Source organism: Giraffa tippelskirchi, chromosome 6, assembly GCF_054371585.1.
Source record: "Giraffa tippelskirchi isolate mGirTip1 chromosome 6, T2T-mGirTip1v1.2.pri, whole genome shotgun sequence".
In the NCBI taxonomy this organism is placed as follows: domain Eukaryota; kingdom Metazoa; phylum Chordata; class Mammalia; order Artiodactyla; family Giraffidae; genus Giraffa; species Giraffa tippelskirchi.
In genome coordinates this window covers 142,964,421-142,986,332 of record NC_137280.1, presented here as the reverse complement: position 1 = coordinate 142,986,332, position 21,912 = coordinate 142,964,421, and the positions used below count along the sequence as shown (strand labels likewise).

The 21,912-nt window shown below is 41.5% G+C and overlaps 1 protein-coding gene across 50 annotated transcripts in view; it reads right to left on the bottom strand.

Annotated features, from left to right (window-relative positions):
* The window catches only part of LOC145510137 (uncharacterized), a 520,288-nt gene extending 500,383 nt beyond the window's left edge, over nt 1-19,905 (bottom strand). For 43 of the 50 annotated variants that reach the window (XR_014056762.1, XR_014056752.1, XR_014056755.1 and 40 more), the window contains exons 1-2: nt 19,801-19,905; nt 2,825-2,911 (exon numbers count right to left, since the gene is read on the bottom strand). Coding sequence is in view for 2 of the 50 variants with exons in the window: in XM_081500587.1 (XP_081356713.1) it covers nt 2,825-2,911; nt 5,013-5,100 (175 nt within the window). In the remaining 48 variants the exon portion in view is untranslated. Of the gene's footprint in view, nt 1-2,824; nt 2,912-5,012; nt 5,271-19,800 lie in introns of all 50 variants that reach the window. The other 7 variants (XR_014056783.1, XR_014056788.1, XR_014056793.1 and 4 more) reach the window with 1 other exon arrangement.
* Nucleotides 19,906-21,912: the final 2,007 nt, after the last annotated feature.

The following is a 21,912-nucleotide window of genomic DNA, read 5'->3' as shown; positions in this document are numbered from 1 at the left end:
ACTAATGTCATCATATTGAGCAACTAATGTCATCATGTCACAGCTCACTTAGAGAATGAAAGAGGTTATTGTTGATAATCTGTAGGCAAAACCAGGATTGCATTCCCAGTCTACCTCAATCATTTATTCCAATCCTCTCAATTTGCTGATGAGGACACTTACGAGACTCAGAGAGGGAAAGTGACCCAGTGAAGGTTGCACAGCACATTAGGGGAAGAGGTGGAAGAAGTCTCAACTACTGACACTCAGACTGGGGCCCTTTATTCCTCACCACTTGGTTCCTCTGAGGCTCAGCAAAACATGCCCAAGTCTGTCACTGTGCCCTCACATGACTCTGGGAAAAAAGAGAGCTCATTTTTCTGTCCCAAGAAGCATGTGGTTTGGAGCTCTTCTTTTTCTCTTATTTTTTCTTCCCCCTTTTTGTGGTCATATATGGGCTGGCTAGAGGGGAAGCACTTAGGTATCGTGGGGTTTCACTGCTGTTCCATTACATAAGTGAAAGCCCTACCAAGGGGAGAATGAAATGCAAAGCAGGGCCATCTGACCAGCTCCTTGGCTGGTCCCAGAACTGCCTGGGTCACCCCAGGGCTTGGTTCCAGGAAATGCTCATTTCAGTACATTCCTCATCCAACTATTTCTGGAGCATCTTCTGGGTTCCAGGCACTGAGCTATACACGTGGTATATAAGAATGGATAAGAAAGATATGATCACTGCCCTCATGGAGAGCCCATTATGGAAAAAAGTGAGGGTTAGAAAATAAACATACATACAGATAAATTAATTATAGACATGGTTAGTTCTCAAAAGGAAATACAGTGCTCTGATGAACAGTAATAATAGTTGACACCTCTTGAAGTCATCTTTGTCTATACCATTTTGTGAGATAAATATTATTACGATCTTCATCTCATAGATGTGGAAATAGAAGCACTGGGTCACATAGCTGGTACGTGTCAGAGCTGAACTTGAACCCTAGAGACTTGCTTCAGAGCCTGGGTCCTTAACCATGAGCTATCTTGAGCAGCAGTGGCTCAGAGGGGAGTGCATGCTTTCAGTAGGTCAGGGAAGGCCTTTCTGAGGAAGTGGCATATAAGCTTAGATGAACTATAGAAAGAACTGGCAGGAGAATGTTCTAGGCAGAAAAAGGAGCACACAGACAAAGGTGGGAAAGAGGGTGATGTGCTCTATAATCCATCAAGAGGCCTGGGAGACTGGGGCAGAGGTTGGATTTTATTAAGGTGCCCCACACAAAGAGTCTTTGCAGACATCTATTTTCTCATTTGATCAAATAGCCTGGTTAGGCCAGTCAAGCAAGTGTTATCATCTATGTTTTACAGAACACTGTACATCATTTCTGGAACTTGGAGTTGGAGGTGAGACTGGCCCCAAGACTTTGAACTTGGGTCAAATGCTCTTTCTCCTCAACCTCCCTGCAGCTGCCCCTTTGCTGCCCCATGGTCCCTTAACTACAATGTACCCCTGTGTCTTTAGCACCTCCTCCTCCTTTCAACTCAGAATTTACCTCTTCAGCTGCCCTAACACCTTAATTTCCAGGGAATCTGATAAACCGAACTGTTCTCATCCACTAATGGGGAATGGAGCGCTATAGAAACATAGAAGGAACATGCTGTTCTATCTCTATGCAAACCTACAACAGCCTTCCTTTCTTCCAGTCACAAAAGCAGCCTCCAGCTAACTAGCATCCCCTTCTGTGCCAAAGTGGCCATCATTATATGGTTCATGGCCTCTTCCCAGAGGAGCCTGGCAGAGTTTGAGCTTTGGGCCTTTGGTTAACAGGTAGCAGTTGACAGATGCCAATAATCCATGCATTGTTCAAATCAGTTAATTCCTGGTCTGAGAATGTGATTGCATTCACCCTCAGAAACCAGCCCCATGAGATGGGGCTCTGGGCTGTCATCTCCTCATTGTGGCACATGGGCCCTCCAAGTCCCAGACACCACCTTCCTCTTCACCTCAGCCTGACCCCTTTCCTACCTTGACCCCGGGGACCAGACTCACCAGAAGCTTCTCACCATAGGCTCTGAGCACATGACACCACGAGCTTTCACACCTGCATGTGCTCTGCTTATGACATCCTCCCCACCTTCTTCACTGGCCCCCCACTTTACACCCGTGAACACAACCCAGATACCACTGGCCCAGGAAGCCTTCCCTAACTGCACCTCACTGAGTCGTACACTCGCCTTCTCCACGCTTCCAATCACAATAAGTAATGTTCTTTGAGTACCTGAGATGTACTCAGCACCCATGGCTGAGCAGAAAGCACTGCAAGTAGGTTATAAGCCAGGCAGTCTGAGTTCTGGGTCTTGATCATCACCATCTGCTGTGTTTCCCATCACAACTAACATTTATAGGGCACTTACAGTATACCTCCCATAGCTCTAACACACTAACATACATACTCTCATTGAATTTTCATAAATCCTATAAAATTTAGTCACTACCAGCTAAGTGTTATTATGTCTATTTTGAAGGTGAGAAAACTAGGGCCCAGAGTGTTTTAATTATTTAGCTAAACCACACATTAAGCGGAATGCAGGGACTGTTCTATCATGCATTGAAATTGCCCAGATGAGTTGAGGCCACTAGTGATCTACCCAGCACCTCTTCTCCTTTTTCATAATATCAAAAACTGTATTGTCAGAAATTAAAATTGTTCAATTTAAGTTAAAAAAAAAAAGATAAATAAAACCTCTCCCAGTCACCTCTGCAGATGGCATAGCCGAAGATACATAAGTCAATACCTCAGTGTATCACTTTCAGGAAACCAATTCAAAGAGGGTATACCCTACTATTACATACCTATTTGCATTTGGCCCTTTCTTCTTCTTCCTGTTTGAGACACGAAGACTGGATGTCCAACAGCCATCTTTTGACCATGAAGCAATCCTACAGGGAAAAAAATGGATCAGAAGAAAAGAAGGAAACTGTGATCCTGGTGACACCACAAAGCAACCAAACCAGTCTTGGGTTGCCCAGCTCCCAACTTCAAGGAATTTGGAAGAAAAAAAAAGTCTTGTTTAAATCACTGTTGCCTTGATTCTTTGTTACTTGAAGCCAAATGCAATTCCTAACTCACTTATTTTACTATGTATATGACCAACCATCCCACTGAGCTGTCTGGTCCTCAAGGGTGAATTCAAAGTCCCTTTTGCCTCTGTACTGACATCAGGAGCACACCACTTGTATTGACTGAAACAATTCTAACTTTCTCGCCATCTTATTCACCCTCCCTGGAGGCAAAGGACGTGAAGTTAGGAAACAAAACATTTCCGATTTCACGGCACAGAATTAAGGGAAGGGTTAAGAAAAGTGTGGAGAGAAGTTGGCTCTAATGTGTGAAGTACAAACACTGGGAAGAATTGACCCAGCCTCCAACTGCTCCTTTCCATGCCTGGGAAACCCAGGGCCAGGAGCCAATTTAAACCTGGAAAGTGAAGTCAGGAGAGTACCTGAACCAGAGCTGGCTGTCAGCCTATGCAAAATAGCCAGCCTCTCCAAGTATTGCAAATAGAGGAATTATCTTACATCTCCACCCTCTGCTCACCACATCTGAAATCCAACCACAAGACAGTTGATGCCAGTGAGATATAAGGCTTGCTATGCCATGCCCCTGAGATGATGAGTGCACTGGGTGTTGGGAAAGTCAACCTCTGGGAACCTTGGTTTCCTCATCTGTACAGTGGAAATAATACTGTCTACCTCTGCTTCCATATGCGGAGTTGGTAAGAAGGTCAAAAATAATGATTAACAGGAAAGTCCTTTTGTAAACAGTAAAGCATTATACAAACCTGAGATAGTGCATGTATTCATTTTTCTGGGGCTTCCGCTTTCACAATTATGGAAAATTCCTTCTAGATCCCTCATTCTATATTCATTACAATGTTTTCTACACTCAAGTGTATACAGTATTGAAAAGTTGTTAAGAGATAAATCCTAATTTCATCCTAAGAACAATTTTTTTCCTTTACTATTTTCTTATTTTCATTTTATTGTGTCTATATGAGAAGATAGATGTTAGCTGAACATACTATAGTAATCATTTCACAATCTATGTAAATTGAACCATCATGCTGGGTACCTTAAACTTACACAGCGATGTATGTCAATTATTTCTCAATAAAACCAGGAGAAAATGACTTTAACATAGTTTCCCCACCCCTGTCATCTCCCACCTCCTGTGGGGCCACCACATAATACAGAAACCAAAGTTTTTAGTCCAGTCATTAGGCTCTGGCCATCTTATTGATGCCACAATTGCAGGGAAATAAGTCTAGGTCACATGTTAGTTCCTGCCCAGCCCTGGGCTAGGTGCTGTCCCCAGGGTGTAATTGCAGGGACACGGGGTACGGAAGTGTGAATCCCCATCATTTGTCAATCCCCCAGGTCAAGATCAGAAGGAATGTACTTTAATCCAACTACAGCATTAAGTCATGGGAGGAGTTGCCCATTAGCTAATCTGCCCAGAGTAGAGGTTAGCTTATCTGATTAGCTCATTGCCACTACCTACTCCTACCAACAGAAAGCAGAGCCTGAAGAGAATACAAAAAGGATATGCTAGTTTTGATGGGAGGCAAAAAAAAAAACAAAATAGACATTGGAACTCAAAAGGACCTAAGAGATGATCTAATCAGGACACCATAAACCCAAAGGCTCTAGCTTTATCCTGTTCGCCAGTGTAATGGGGTGTTTTCCTCACATCTGAAGGCCTTTATATGTACTTTCCATTTATAGCTCTCCTCTCCCTGTTATCCTTTTCCTGACTGCCTGCCATCGCCATGTTATCTGCTCAGCCCAATGAGTGGCCCTGCCAGGACTCAGTCAGTTCAGTTCAGTTGCTCAGTCATGTCTGACTCTGTGACCCCATGGACTGCAGCACACCAGGCTTCCATGTCCATCACCAACTCTCAGAGCTTGCTCAAACTCACGTCCATCGAGTTAGTGATGCCATCCAACCATCTCATCCTCTGTCGTCCCCTTCTCCACCCACCTTCAATCTTTCCCAGCATCAGGGTCTTTTCCAATGAGTCAATTCTTTGCACCAGGTGGTCAAAGTATTGGAGTTTCAGCTTCAGCATCAGCCCTTCTGATGAATATTCAGGACTGATTTCCTTTAGGATGGACTGGTTGGATCTCTTTGCAGTCCAAGGGACTCTCAAGAGTCTTCTCCAACAACACAGTTCAAAAGCATCAATTTTTCAGCACTCAGCTTTCTTTATAGTCCAACTCACACATCCATACATGACTCCTGGAAAAACCATAGCTTTGATTAGATGGACCTTTGTTGACAAAGTAATGTCTCTGCTTTTCAATATGCTGTCTAGTTTGGTCATAGCTTTTCTTCCAAGGAGTAAGTGTCTTTCAATTTCATGGCTGCAGTCACCATCTGCAGTGATTTTGGAGCCCCCAAAAATACTCTCTCACTGTTTCCATTGTTTCCCCATCTATTTGTCATGAAGTGATGGGATGGAATCTAGCTCTTTGGGCACTATCCTGGGGCACTCTGGTTATGGCTAAGCATCTATAAGGATATAGGCACCTAAAGGAGAAGGGGATAGAAAAAGGAGTAGAAGAACTGGACAAACAACACAATCTCTCCAAATCTCAGAAACCTCTGAATATTTCTTATAAAATGGAGCCAATAGTGCCTAATGGAGCTGAAGCTCCAATACTTTGGCCACCTGATGCAAAGAACTGACTCATTGGAAAAGACCCTGATTCTGTGAAAGATTGAAGATAGGAGGAGAAGGGGACAACAGAGGATGAGACGGCTGGATGGCATCACTGACTCAATGGACATGAGTTTGAGCAAGGTCCGGGAGTTGGTGATGGACAGGGAAGCCTGGCATGCTGCAGTCCATGGGGTCGCAAAGAGTCAGACACTACTGAGCAACTGAACTGAATACTGTCTATCCTTAAAAATCTAATCAGAGAAGCCAGGTGAGTTGCCTGGGATACAGCATGTCCTCATTGAATGTTTCTTTCTTTTCCTTCCCAGAAGCCGCAAGATGCTTTCCAACACTCCTGCCTTGTGACTCCACATCACAAGTATGATCAGGGTGCTTCAGAGGGGTGAACAGAAACAAAAAATCAGGAAGTGACCTGCCCCTCACCACTCAAGCAACCACTTCCACTACAGCTGTCACCCAGTTACCCAGCCACATCCTAACAGTGGTTGGAGTTATGCTGCCAACTCTACCCACAACCTGGATGCTGTATGGTGTCAATACAACTGGTTATTGGACACTGATTCTACACAAGTAAACCAGCCAAAGGCAGAGACTAGTCACGACAAACAAGCCAAGAGGTTTCTCACTGGTTTATTTCCCTTGCTTTATTCTTTTGAAGAACAATGAATCTCACAGATTCTTGTCTTTTGAGTTGTCCCCTGGGTCAGCTCACTATTGGCACATGGAGACCAACCTAGCCAGTCATCTCAGCAACCTAGCCAAAACTTCAGTTAACAGGGGCAAAAAGATCCTTTGACATCATGGAAAGCCACCACCCAGGGGCTGGGCACTATTTGGCCTTATGAGTTGGGTGCCCAAAAAGACTGCTCAGCTCCAGTTGGCTGATCCATTGGTGAGATTCCTGTGCCCTGGTCCAGTCTCCTGATCTGTTTGTTGGTGAACACTAACCCTGCTTTCAATGACTAAGTCAATCAGATCACAATAGAAACCAAGGGGATCTGGCCCTGGCTGAAATCTTGGCATTTCTGCCACTAGTAAGCAGTGACCTTACAGCTGAAACCCACCTCTTCTTTCTCTCTCTCCTCCTAGTATTATCTTTCTTTGGATTTTCCATGGAGTTTCATTTCTTAGCAGCTGTTTCCCTGGGTTTTTATCATTTTACACTAATTTCCTCTTTGTCACTAGTCTTAAGTCCTACTGTCCCTCTGCCTCTGCCTCCTCCACATTACTCTTTCTTCCTCCTTCTCCTCCCTGTCTCCTTTCTGTAAACATTCCTTGAAATACTTGGGCTCTGATGAGAATTGAAGAAATCTGTCAAAGAGGGAGAACTAGGAGAATTTACTGGTTAAAAGCAGAAGCCTTGGTGCCAGCTTTGAATTTGAAGCCAAGATTTGCCACTTAGTAATTGTGTAAACTTTGGGCACATGATCTAGCCACCCTGAGCCTAAGTTTCCTCAACTTGACAACAGATGTAACAAGACTCATTTCATGGGATCAAGGGGAACACTGTGTATATATAAACTGTTTTCTCAGCAACATGCCTAGTATATGGTATACTGTAAATAAAATTTAAGTTGGCAGGGGGAGAAAATTTAACTTAGGAGGGGATAAAGGTATTAACACAATCATTGTTCTCTTTCACAAAGTAAATCAGCAAGGTTCCAGCTGGGTTTGTTGAAGGTCTGAGGCTCTAAGACTTGCTAGGGATTGGGAGACATGTGGTAGGTGGCCAAAGGCTGAGTCCAATTATTCTCCCACGTCCAAAACAGATCCTATTTTCTCTCTTTTTCATGTTGGGTCTCTGAAGAATATTCTGAAAAAAGGATTCCATAGCCATGAAAAAAATTCTGAAACTGGCTTAAACTGAGTTTTCACCTGTCCTTTTCCTGGTATTTTCCTCTTTGTGTTTATTCCAAAGAGTAAGTCCCTGACACGCAGAACCTACTAAATCATTGTTCCAGTCCCTGTCACTTCCTTGAACTTAAACCTTCCTCTCTCCATGAAAAATTGTAACTGACATTTCTATTTTGCAAAGAAGATGTTGAGGAGTTTAACCCATACACCACTTTCTTGGGAGTTCATTTTCATAGGCCCGACTATCAGACAGTGAAAGACAGTTATTAGGTGCTCAGTTTCATTTGAAAAAAGAGTCAATTGCCCATTTCTTTACCATTTGAGAAATGTGGTTACACTCAGAATTTCACAAGACAGCCTGTGGTTGTGAATTGAATTTGAAAAAGTATTCTCCATCCTAGGCAATGATGTTTCACTACCCTAAAAAAAATTCTCTTAAAAAAAACAAGCATGACCTTATTGAAAACAGACCAGAAACAAAGGTCATCTTTATGATCTGTAATTCCCTCAATGATCCCCTGGAGGTAGAGGCCCTGGTCACCTCATGCTCACAAATGTATTCAGGCTTCCACAGGTTCTAGGCTTCTGGCAGGTAAGTTCAGAGGCCTCTTTCTCCCCCCACTCCCCCCACCTCACCCTATTTTCATTTTGCATCCCCACATTTATTTGCATCCCTTGTGTTTTGCTGAGGGAGGTAGGACACTGCTAGTGCCTAGGGAGGAAAGAATCCTATGGGGTTACTCCTCCCAGTGGTGAGCCCACATGAAGGTGCATGTGGTTCAGATAAACCACTGTAGGATTAATGTTCACGAAAGATGATATGTACAGACAGAACTATTTGAAGATCTAGGAAACCAAGAGGGACATTTGACTGAAAATTCAATGGTAGCAAAGCTCAGGCCAATATCATACATCAGTGTAGTCCAAGGGCCTAACACATTGCTGGCACACAATAGACACTCAAGAGAGAGCCATTGAATGATGAATGAATGAATGAAAGAAAAGGGAAAAAGAGCTTAGGAAAGAGTCATTCTCCCTTACCTCCCCTACCCATTCCACAATAGTTCATAGTGGGGCTGATGGCCTTTCTGCTTCCCCTCATGTTACTCTCCAATTTACCCTTCCATGCTGCAGCAAGAGTGAGCCATCTGAAACTTAAATCAAGTCTGCCAGGCCTATGACAGGTATGGTCCCTGGCTAGCTCAGTGGCCTCATCCCCTTTCTTCCTAACCCTTTAATTTCTCTACTCCAGCCACTCTGATCTATTGTCCATTCCCTGGACAAGCGAAGCTCATTCCTGCCTCAGGGCCCTTTCACTTACTGTTTCATTAGCCTAAAACACTCTCTAGACTTTTAAATGAAAAGATACTTTCTTATCATTCAAAACTCATGTCAAATGATACCTCCTCAGAGTGTCATTTCTTGAGCACTCAATCTAAAGTAGCCACCTGTTCATTCTCTGTCATGTCATCATTTTCTTTTTCCTCACAATAGTAAGCACTTGGGAAATTATTTTGCTCATTTCTTTGTTTTCACAATTATTGTCAGTCTTGGGCTCTAGAATGAAAGCTCCTTCAATTGTACTCACTGTCTAATCCTCCAATGCCTGGAACAGAATGGCACATGCAGGCCTCTATAAATATTTTGAATGAATTAATAAAAGCAGCCTTGGCATGCTAAGGGATCTGGGAAACAAGTGAATTCTCCCAGGAGGCTAATGCATCAGAAACAGAAAATAGATGCCTCAAATATAAGTACCAAGAAGGAAGAAATATGAATGACAATAGCTAACATTTGTATAGTACTTACTATATGCCAGATATTTTTCCAAGCCCTCAATATTTATTACCTATAATTCTCACAGCCATCCTTGGAGGTAGGTCAAATTATTTCTATTTTTTAGATAAGCTGATGCTTTTGAACTGTGGTGTTGGAGAAGACTCTTGAGAGTCCCTTGTACTGCAAGGAGATCAAACCAGTCAATCCTAAAGGAAACCAGTCCTGAATATTCACTGAAAGGACTGACGCCGAAGCTCCAGTACTTTGGCCACCTGATGCAAAGAACAGACTCCTTGGAAAAGACCCTGATTCTGGGCAAGATTGAAGGTAGGAGGAGAAGGGGATGACAGAAGATGAGATGATTGGATGGCATCACCAACTCGATGGACATGAGTTTGAACAAGCTCTGGGAGTTGGCGATGGACAGGGAAGGCTGGCGTGCTGCAGTCCATGGGGTCACAAAGGGTTGCACACGACTGAGTGGCTGAACTGAACTGAACTGATACAAAGAGAGTAAATAAAATATCCTCTGACAGAAGTAAAAAATAGAAAAGCAAAGAAACAAACCAGACTATGAACCACTACACTACAGTGCTTCCTTCACACTGTCTTACTCAGAGCTGTTAGCATGGGCTAACAGCCACTCCTGGGGAGAGACTATAGGAAGCAGGTAGAATATGAAGCAAGTCATAACATCACTAAGTATTAGAGGAATGCAAATCAATGGTCAGAATGAAGTATCACCTCACAATGGTCAGAATGGCCATCATCAAAAAGTCTATAAATTTGATTATGCTGGAGAAGGTGTAGAGAAAAGCAAACCCTCCTACACTGTTGATAGAAATGTAAATTGGTATAGCCGCTATGGAAAACAGCATGGAGATTCTTCAAAAAACTAAAACTACAGTTACCATATGATTCAGCAATCCTATTCCTGGGCATATATCCAGAAAAGATGAAAACTATAATTCAGAAAGATACAAGTACCCCAATGTTCACAGCAGCATTATTTACAACGTCAAGATATGGAAGCAACCTAAGAATCCATCAATATATGAATGGATAAAGAAGATGTGGTATATATATATATATACACACACACACACATACACACATGCATATATATATATGTACGTACACACACACACACACACACACACACACACACACAATGGAATACTACTCAGCCATAAAAAAGAATGAAACAATGCTATTTGCAGTGACAAGGATGAACCTAGAGATTATCATACTAAGTGAAATAAATTAGACAAAAAATGACAAATACCAAATAATATCACTTACATGCGGAATCTAAAAAAAGATACAAATTAACTTATTTACAAAACAGAAACAGACTCATAGACACAGAAAACAAACATATGGTTGCCAAAGGGGAAAGGTGAGGGAAGGATAAATTTGGAGTTTGGGATTAATAGATATACCCTATTATATATAAAATACATAACCAATAAGGACCCACTGCATATAGCACAGGAAACTATTTTCAATATCTTGTAATAATCTATAATGGAAGAGAGTCTGAAAAAAAAAGAATATAAATGTATAATTGAATGGTCTCATGTTAATAGAAAATGCCCTGGAGTCTGCCATTTACCCTTTTGGCCAAAAATATGCCTGGTAAAACTCCATACCCACAGCTGCAGCAGTACCTGGTGGCAGTCCCTCTGCCACCATCCAGGTTTGTGTGACCTATAGCCTGAGAACCTAAAGACATGTTTTGCTGAATCTTCATGGTATAGCCTACATAAACATTCTTTAAAATTATACCTGTGGCCAACTCTTAAAATTAAGATACTGCACATTTAAGTTCAGATTTCTGGCTTCCATCAAAACACAAGAACTTATAATACTCATCTTGGTTTAACACCTAGCATAGTCAGTCAGAACTGCTGGAAAGGAGCATGTGCATCTAGTTCATCATGGTCTCCATCACTCCCTAGTTTGTCTTTAATACTGAGCCTTATACTTCTATCTGTGTGTATTCACTTACATGAGCTGTGTATGTTTTGAGTGTTTGAGTTAATGATCAGTGGCGGGCATTTACCACCATAGGGGTCGCACAGAGTCGGACACGACTGAAGCAACTTAGCACCTGTACTGCTGGGACAGCTCTAACTGGTCTCTCAGCCTCCAGTCTTTATCAACCCACAGCCATTATTCCCAGTGCTACCAGATCCCAACTAATGGCGAGGGAAAGGATCAGCCACATAGCTAGGATTCAAACCCGAATTCATCCCTGGTACTACCACTTGCTGTGTTGCTGTCCTCCCCTCCCTACACTTTCCTCACCTTTAAAATGGGAGAATAATAATACCCACTTTGGATGGCCAAAGAACATTTTTTAAATATGAACAAATTCCATGGCACATATGCCATTCTGGGCATCATATACTATTTATATCTGTCTCCATTGTTCTTTTACCCAGAATCTTCGTCATTTGATTGAAAATAATAAGATACACAAAGAAGCAAGGAAAAAATACTCTCCTGCCAAGAAATAAAATATACAACAGAACCAGACCCACAGATAACCTAGATTTAGAAGTATCAGACAGGGACATTATAACTACTATAATGAATAAGTCAAAGGACTTAGTATTACAAAGGTGGACAAAATGCATGGATGATGGGGAGTTTCAGCTATTAAAAAAGGGTCAGATGAAAATTCTAAACATGAAAACACAACATCAGAGATGAAGAATTACCCAGCAGACTTGGCAACAAATGGGACAAGCAGAAGAAAGGATAAGTGAATTTGAAGATAGAAAATTTTTATACAAAAATGAAAAGAGAAGAACAATCAGTGAAAAAAACCCAAGAGCTGTGAGATAATATCAAATTGCCTGATATAAATGAAACTGAGTGCCAGAAGGAGAAGAGAGAGAATGTGGCAGATGAAGTATGTGAACAGATCATGGTCAATGAGAGAAACAGACAGAGCAACAATTATAGTTGGAGATTTCAACATTTTTCTTGTTAATAATTGGTAGAAAAGTTAGAACAATAGCAACTCGACCTAATGCATAGAATACTGCATCTCAGAGAATTTACTTTCTTTTCAAGTGTTCATGAAATATCCAAAAGTAGACCATATTCTAGGCCATAAAACTAATCTTAATAAATTTAACAATAAAAGAATTAAAAACACAGAATGATATATTTTCTGATGACAATGATGTTCAACTATAAATCATCAACAGAATGACACTGAGAAAATTCTCAAATATGTGGGTAATAATCAGAACACTTCTAAATAATCTACAGGTCAAAGAAATAACAAGGAGGATTAGAAAATATTTTTTAACTAAATTGAAATGATAGGAAGTCTTAAAAATTTGTAGGATTCAGAGATTTCTCTGGTGGTCCATTTCCCAGTGCAGGAGGTTCAGGTTCGATCCCTGATCAGGGAACTAGATTCCATGTGCCACAGCTAAGAATTCACATGCTACAACGGAAAGATCCCATGTGCTGCAACTAAGACCTAGCGCAGCCAAAGACCTAGCGCAGCCAAATAAAAAATTTTTTAAATGTGTAGGATGCAGTTAAAGCAGAGCTTAAAGAGAAACAGATGGCATTAAATTTTCATATTAGAAAAGAAGAAAGGTCTAAAATCAATTACCAAAGTTTCCACTTTACAAAACTAAAAACTTAAGAGAAAATTAAACCCAAAGTAAGGAAATATAAAGATAAGAGCAGAAAACATTGAAATAGAAAATAGAAATATAGTAAACAAAACAGAAATATAGAAAGTTGATGCTTTGGAAAGATCAATAAAATTGGTAAACCTGATCATGAAAAAAGGACAAAGACCCAAATTACCAATGCTGTGAATGAAAGAAGGACTGTCACAGAAGATCTATCAGACATTAGAAATGATAATGTAATTTTATGAACAAGTTTCTGACAATTAATTTGACAACTTAGATAAACAAATCTCTGACTAAAATTCATTCAAGAAGAAAGAGAAAACTTGGGTGGCCTTATATCTATTAAAGAGATTGTATTCATAGTTAAAGTTCTTCGCACAAAGAAACATTTCAGTTTTACTAGGGAATTCTACCTAACTTTTAAAGAAGATACAATATCAATTCTACATGAACTCTTTCCAAAAATAAAAGAGGAAAAGAATACTTTCTGGGGACTTCTCTGGTGGTCCAGTAGTTAGGACTTTAAGCTTCCAGTGCAAGTGACATAGGTTCAATCCCTGGTCAAGGAATTAAGATCCTGCATGCCACATGGCTTGCCCCAAAAATAAATAAATAAATAAATAAAACACTTTCCAACTTGTTTTACCAGGTTGCCATTATCCTGACATTAACCACACAACCCAGTGATTCTATTCCAAGGAATTTACCTGAGAGAAATGAAAACATATGTCCTCCCAAAGATGTATACAGGAATGTCTATTGTATATTTATTGCTAATAGCTCCAAACTGGAAACAACACAAATGTCCATCAATTGGTGAGTGGATAAACAAATCATGGCATATAGTGGAGTACTACTCAGTAATAAAAAGGAACAAATTAGTCAGAAACATGGATGAATCTCAAAAGCAATATGCTAAGTGAATAAAAAGACACAAAAGACCACATATTGTATGATTCCATTCAAAAGACAGTATGCTGCTGCTGCTGCTAAGTCGCTTCAGTTGTGTCCGACTCTGTGCGACCCAATGGACAGCAGCCCACCAGGCTCCTCTGTCCACGGGATTTTCTAGGCAAGAATACTGGAGTGGGTTGCCATGTCCTTCTCCAAAAGACAATCTAGAAAATGCAAAAATATAGGCACAGAAAATAGGTAAGTGGTTTCTAGGGACTAGGAATGGGGAGAGGGGGTTAATAGCAAAGAGGCATGAAGGAACTTCTGAGAACGATGAAAATGTTCTATATTTTGATTGTGATAGCATTTATACATTCCTGTATAAACTTATACATTCCTGTTGGAGAAGACTCTTGAGAATCCCTTGGACAGCAAGGAGATCCAACCAGTCCATCCTAAAGGAAATTAGTCCTGAATATTCATTAGAAGGACTGATGCTGAAGCTGAAACTCCAATACTTGCGGCCACCTGATGCAAAGAACTGACTCATTGGAAAAGCCCCTGATCCTGGGAAAGATTGAAGGCAGGAGGAGAAGGGGACGACAGAGGATGAGATGGTTGGGTGGCATCATAAACTCAATGGACATGAGTTTGAGTAAACTCTGGGAGTAGGTGGTGGACAGGGAGGCCTGGTGTACTGCAGTCCATGGGGTCGTGAAGAGTCGGACAGAACTGAGTGACTGAACTGACTGATAGCTGATTCACTTTGTTGTATGTAAGAAACTAACACAACATTATAAAGCAATTATATTCCAATAAAAAAGTGATTTTTATCATATCTAAATTATATCTCCACAAATTTTAAATCTCTTTAAGAAGGTCACCATTAGAGGAGATTGGGTAAAAAGTACACAGGATTTTTGTGTAGCATTTCAAACAGATGCATGTGAATCTACAATTATATCAAAATTTAAAATTTTTAAATAATAAAAAATATTAATTATAAGACACTTTAAAATCTCTTTAAGAGAAGGATAGAGCAGAAGATGTTATTTCTAATGTTACTAAAAAAAGGAAGAAAAAGGTTTATCCTATAAATCAAAGCTCAGAAATAATGTAGATCACACCCCTGGGTAGAAGTTCAAGGTAATTTACCCAGTGTTGTATTCATCTGAGGCAAAGTGATGATTTCTCCTCTGAGTTTGCTCAATCAGAAAGCCACTGCCAATTATGATTCAAAATGGTTCCAAAGTTTAGAAGGAATTCTGCAATCTTCAGCAACAAACTTCAGCTTGAGATCTTACCAAAAAGGCTCATATTGACAGTTGTGCTAAGAATCAAAGTCAAACAGCAACTATTCCAAATCTCCCAGCCGTACTTTCCACTAGTAGAGAAGGACAACCCAGGACAAGCGGCCCTTGCCTAACAAGAGACTGGTGAGCCACAAAAATACTTCCCCAAAAGTCCACGGGGGCATAAAGGGCTAGAGCTGTCCACAGCAGTTGGTGAAGTTCCTCTTTTGGGCTCCACATCTGTCTGGCAGACTTCCTCCCTTTGGTCTTGCTGACCAGGTTCCAATAACCACAGGCTGGCATCACTATGGACTAAGCAGGGGGTGAGGCATTCTGGGAAGAAGCGAAGGGGCAAACGGTTAAACAGGGCCTGAACTCTGATCTGGGCAAAAGGCTCTCCATGCATTCATCTAGAAGCTAGAACCTAACTTTCATCAGAAGACTTGAGGTTCATCCTGGCTCAGTTATTGTGGGACCTTGTGCAAATTCTTTGACCTCAGTTTTCTCAACACTGATGGTCATGATACATCATGAGAAAGATATTAAAACATAATGAGGTCATGGTTATTCAAATGTTGGATTTCTCTTTTTCCCTAAGTCAATGTGTTTTCCACGGTGTAGCACCAAGCAGGTACATCAGAAAATTTTAGGTTAGACTTTTTTATTTTAATACTTATAAACTAATTTAAAGGATATTAGAAAAACAGAACTAGTTCATCTACCTTGCTAAGATGAAATTTAGTTTAAAATGGAATCCAAGTGAAACCTATGTTAAAACTATATTAGGTTAATAATTTTTAAACATAGTAAGTAGATATGGCAAAATAATAAAGATGATTAAAATTTGAGATATAATACTGCCAGCTATGAGAACCAGGGCTGTGAAATTTCATCACTGGGTCTCCTGGAAGGAGCACTTGAGGCCTTTTACATTATATAACACAATACTCTCTTTGTAAGAACCCAGGGACACATAATTTTTGGTCATAGGATCAGATGCAGTTGTACTTCTCTCAAGTATTTGGTTTATCTAATGGACATTGCAAACTGTATAATTGATTGTTTCCTTGTTTGCACTGAGAAGAAAGCTTAAAGCCTCAACTGGGGACCAGTCACCACATACGTATAGGACTGTGTTATATTTGTTGTTTATGAGCCTCACTACTAACTCTTAGTATCATTTTTAAAAATTTCTCTTCTATATTTGTCTTCCTATATTTTATATCCTTTTAAACCACCTTAAGCCTTATTTGAAATTAAAAAGGAGAGAAACCATTAAATGTTCTAAGTTTTCTTTTCTTTTTTTAAAGACAGCATAGGCAAAATGTGTCAAACTCCAGGGATTGTTCTTTCTGAACCTTTTGGTGTCCCTAGGTTAATACAGATTCATGTGGGCTTTGATAAGAGTGAGACAATCAAATCAGTTTCATTTTGAAATTACTCCTTGTCAAAAGTCATCCTTTTCAGTATTACATCACTGAGGTACAGAGAGTTTTGACTGATATCATACCTGGGTAACCCCATGGACCTTAAATAAAATGGGAAGTGGGTGCTGTGGCGGAATTGGGCTTCCTCCTTTTTCCTCAAAAGCCAAACTTGCTGACAAAAAAAAAAAAAACAAGCTAAAATGATACCAAAATCTGGCGTCAGAGCACTCAGAATGCCTGCAACAATGGGAAGCATTTTATTCACAGTTTATACACTGAGTCTCCTAAACCAGCAGACTTTTGCTGACTGCATCTCCCTGCATCCTTTCCAGTGTGAGAAGGGTGGGTATTTGTTTTGTATCTACCAATCATATTTTTCAATATTTTGGTTACATTTTACTTTCTGAGCCTCATTTTCTTCTCTGTAAAATAATCTCTATTCTATTTCAACATGAAGTTACAATAAAATATTCATCAGGATTCTTAGTTGGATGTGACAAAAATTTAACTAGAACTGCTGCTGCTAAGCTGCTTCAGTCGTGTCCGACTCTGTGTGACCCCATAGACGGCAGCCCACTAGGCTCCCCCGTCCCTGGGATTCTCCAGGCAAGAACACTGGAGTGGGTTGCCATTTCCTTCTCCAATGCATGAAAGTGAAAAGTGAAAGTGAAGTCTCTCAGTCATGTCCGAGTCTTCGTGACCCCATGGACTGCAGCCTACCAGGCTCCTCCGTCCATGGGATTTTCCAGGCAAGAGTACTGGAGTGGGGTGCCATTGCCTTCTCCACAACTAGAACTAGCTAAGAACAAAAGATAGATTGGGGTGGGGTGGGGGAGGGAATTATTACAAATTATTCATGTGAAGATTGAACAACCAAATCAGTGCATAAAGTGGGTCTCAGAGACCTCTAGAATCAGAAACTTTAATGCCACCAAGACCCTCTCTGTGCCTCTCATCTGTTTCATTCTGTTAAGGTCAACTTTCTTCTTCTTTGGATTAGCCAGGAACATGGCTACTCATAGCTTCAGTATCTCAAATCTCACAATGCACAAACCCACAGACAAACCCAGACTTACTTTCACTAGTCTCAATCTCAAAAATGCTACAAATGGATCCAACTGGCTAATTCTGGGTCAGCTACCCATTACTGAACTCATCAATGGTGGCTTAAGTTTAGGTATTAGATCAGGTGCCAATCTGCAAGCCATTAAACACTGTATAGGAGAGAAATCTTTAAGAAGATGAAGCCCTCACTCAAGTCACATTTTTTAAAATTAGAGAAAGAAGAAAGATGGAGAAAGACTGTTATGAGCAGAAAAAAAAATTACTATAGAGTGTTTTAGGAAATCAGAATTATTAGACAAACATACAGTTTTCATGTCAAGCAGAATTTCAAGACTCATAACAAGTGCCGCCTACTCCAAGAAAACTTTTCTGCTAATTATTGCCAATTATTAAACCTTTCCCTCACTGGCCTACCCATTATGTTTATGTGAACTATAGAAAAGCAAAGTGAAAGTGATAGTCACTCAGTCATGCCTGACTCTTTGCGACCCCATGGACTGTAACCCGCCAGGCTCCTCTGACCATGGAATTCTACAGGTAAGAACACTGGAGTGGGTGGCCATTCCCTTCTCCAGGACATCTTTCCACCCAGGGATCAAAGTTGGGTCTCCTGCATTGCAGGCAGATTCTTTACCATCTGAGCCACCAGGGAAACCCAGGTAGCTGCCAGGGAAGCTACCAGGGAAGTGAACTATACCTTCCACTAATTATATTTAATTTCTCATTTGAGTATATACTACATTAAATTGCCTTCTAGCATACTGTTTCAAATTTTTTCTTCTCTACTTGATTAGAGTAGATCATTACTTCCCTAATGATAAAAACTGGCCATTTCTTGCTTATATAGTCACAATGATTGGTATTAATTTATTATTGCTCCCAAGAAAGATACTGCATTTTAACTGGGGTCTGCCACACACAAAGTCTGAACCCAAGGGAGTAATTATAATTTTGGGAATATTACATATACAACAGAACATCTTTGGTAGTCTAATCTACAACCCAAATACTGTCAAATCAAACATAACCCCCACCATAGTACTCCATTATTATCATCACTGCTGTCATCATCAATTTGGGTTAAACTCAGAGCAATTATCCATCCAGGGGTACTATCTGGAGCTAGAGAGGGGAGGACAGCATCACATTATGGTTAAGATAGTGGCCTTTGGAGTCAAGCAGACCTAAATTTGGTCTAAGTTCTGCCACTTAGTTGTGTGACTAAAGTCAAATTACTTCACACTTTTGAACATCAGTTCCCTCACTATAAAATGGGTGCAACAAGAATACCTACTTCAGGGAGCTGTTTTCAGGATTAAATAAAATAAGATGTCTGAAGCCCCTGGTACCTGGAAGTGTACCTCACACGCAGGAAGTGTTATTGAAACACAAGTCTGTGTGCCCGACACCATGCCCAGTGAAGCTAAGCAATACCAAACTGTCAGAGTGTGGAACAGAGAAAGGTTTATAAAGGGTCATGCAAGGAGATGGTTGGCTCATGCCTTAAAAACCCCAAACTCCCTGAAAGCTTTCAGCAAAGCCCTTTTCTAGGAAAGCTGACAGAGGGGCATGGTTAGTTGTAAACTTTTTGGTGTCAGATCCTTTGTTCTTGAGGTCAGGTCATGGTCAGGTAACCACGTTCCTGTAAATCACTACCAAACGAATATTATTCTCTGCCCTGACAAGAAAGGGTGAGGTCCCAGGTACAATTTTCACCCTCTGAGGTCCAGGTCCTGGCTGAGAGGAGGCAGAGCTCAGTTGGTGGCTCCCTCAGGGCCAAGTCCCCAGACCTTGCCCAGCTGTCATCACTGAGGGAGCCAGCACCTGGGGCCCAACTAGCCCTCACGTTTCTCAGGCCACCTGTATGGCAGAGGCAGGTCCCGCAAACTGTGCTCCAGACAGACGGCCACTTTTAGGTCGCAGAAACAGGGACTGGGAAGAGGTTCACCACCTCTTCAAGGGCTGAGCCTGGCCAGTGGGTGACCTTGGCAAGGTCTCTGGAGACTGCAAGAACAGTCCCCAGCCTGTTCTCTGGGACCCCCAGCTCACCCACTGATTCAAGGCTGTGTGAGCCGGAGGTCCCTGGTGAGGCCTGGATCTGCCTCTTACCTCACTCTTTGGCTGACAACCACCACTCCTCTGACCGCTGGCTGAATGGGCGCCTGCTGCTGCTGCTGCTGCTGCTGCTAAGTCGCTTCAGGCGTGTCCGACTCTGGCGCCTACTGACAGAAGGTTGCTTGTGGGAGGGGCCGACTGCACCGCCAACCAATGGCTGAGCAGGACCACTAACGGTCGCTCATTGACGGTTGGTAGCTTGGGGGAGGGGCCCACTGTGGCATTGACCAACGGCTGAACAGGACGGATACCGGTCCCAGGTTCCTTGCCTGCTCGACAGGGTAGGGGGCAATGGCACAACAACTAAGTGCACAGTGCTAAGGGCTGCACTCCACCGAACTCTGTTACATAATTGCTCAATAAATGATAGCATTTTGTTAAAGTTCTAATTCAAATAATGTGTCCCATTCCCCCATAAACATATATATTCATCAAGACACATGACACACATGCACACAAGAGATATGTGACACAACTTTTAGTTGCAGAATACAATAATTATGTCTAAACTCTCTGTGGAAGGGGCTAAAAAATCACAATAGTGTATTCAAGTGCGAGCATGCTAAGTCACTTCAGCTGTGTCTGACTCTGCAAACCTATGGACCGTAGCCCACCAGGCTCCTCTGTCCATGGGATTCTCCAGGCAAGAATACTGGAGTGGGTTGCCATGCCCTCCTCCTGGAGATCTTCCTGACCCAGGGATCGAACCTGCATCTCTTACATCTTCTGCATTGGCAGGCAGGTTCTTTACCACTCGCACTACCTGGGAAGCCCTGGAGACCTTATACAAAAGACTTAAACTCTCTGTGCCTCAATTTCCTCATTCATGACGAGGCAGTTATAATAGAATTGACCTCATATGGCTGTGGCAAGGATTAAATGAGTGGCTTTAGAGACTTTGGCATATGAACATTAGCTCTTACTATAAGTGTTAGGTCTTATTATCAAGGAACACCCTGGGTATTACTGAATAGTCATCATCTCAAAAACCTCTAACAGAAACTTTAAAAATACTTTACTATCATAAACTTATTTTTAGAACTAAAAGGGATCTTAGAAACTACCACATCTAAGAACTACCAACTGTCATCTTGAAGAATTATTGTTTAGACCACACTATGGTTTTTAGAAATTGAATCTGAATATCTTTATTGTGAGACTGTGCTCTCCACTTGACCACAGGCTTGCCCACTTCCAATTCCCTTGGTAGAGCCTCACATTTGGGTTACCTCTTTGAGGTGGAAGGCATTTGGGTTTGGACTTCATCTGAAACTGGTCCAAGCCCCTCATTTTCCTGCTGAAGAAACAGGGGCCCATGGAAGCAGACACTCAGCTGGTAGGTGCAGAACCAGGACTATGATTCAGTCTGCAGACAGCCAGGCCAGCACTTCCTCCATGCACACCAACATCTAAAAGATCCTGGTTGAGAGAGTGGGAACACAAGATGTTCAGCTACTGTTAGAACATGTAACCCTTGGAGGCCTTGGTGGGACTTTGAGTTGCTTTTTATTTTACCACTGGAGCATATCAATCATTACTGGATGCTATGATAACTTTAATGAAGACCAGTGGGTCATCCTGGCAGGGAGAGAAAGAAGATAATACCTGGAAATCAGTATTTCCAAAGAACCTGGTCTAAGATGCCCCAAGTCTTCCCTGGTGTCTCAGCAGTAAAGAATCTTCCTGCCAATGCAGGAAATGCGGGTTCAATCCCTTAGGTCTGGAAGATTCCCTAGAGAAGGAAATGACAACCCACTCCAGTGTTCTTGCCTGGGAAATCCCATGTACAGAGGAGCCTGGTGGACTAGAGCTTATGGGATCAAAAAGAGTCAGACACGACTTAGCAACTAAACAAGATGCTGCAAATCCAGTCCTGCATAAATCTGCCAGCTAGCCCTCCCTGCAGCCTTATTTCCTTCCTCACATTTGTTTAGCAAACCAAACTTAACAAAGCTCAATCATTTGATTCCCAGCATAAACCCACTGAGAAGAAGGTGCCCTGGGGTAATTATTTCCATTCTATTTTTGAGGAGACTGGACCAAGAAGAGGTCAGAAATTAAAGTTTGCTCAATGCACATTTTGTTTTTGCCATATTCAAATGCTAC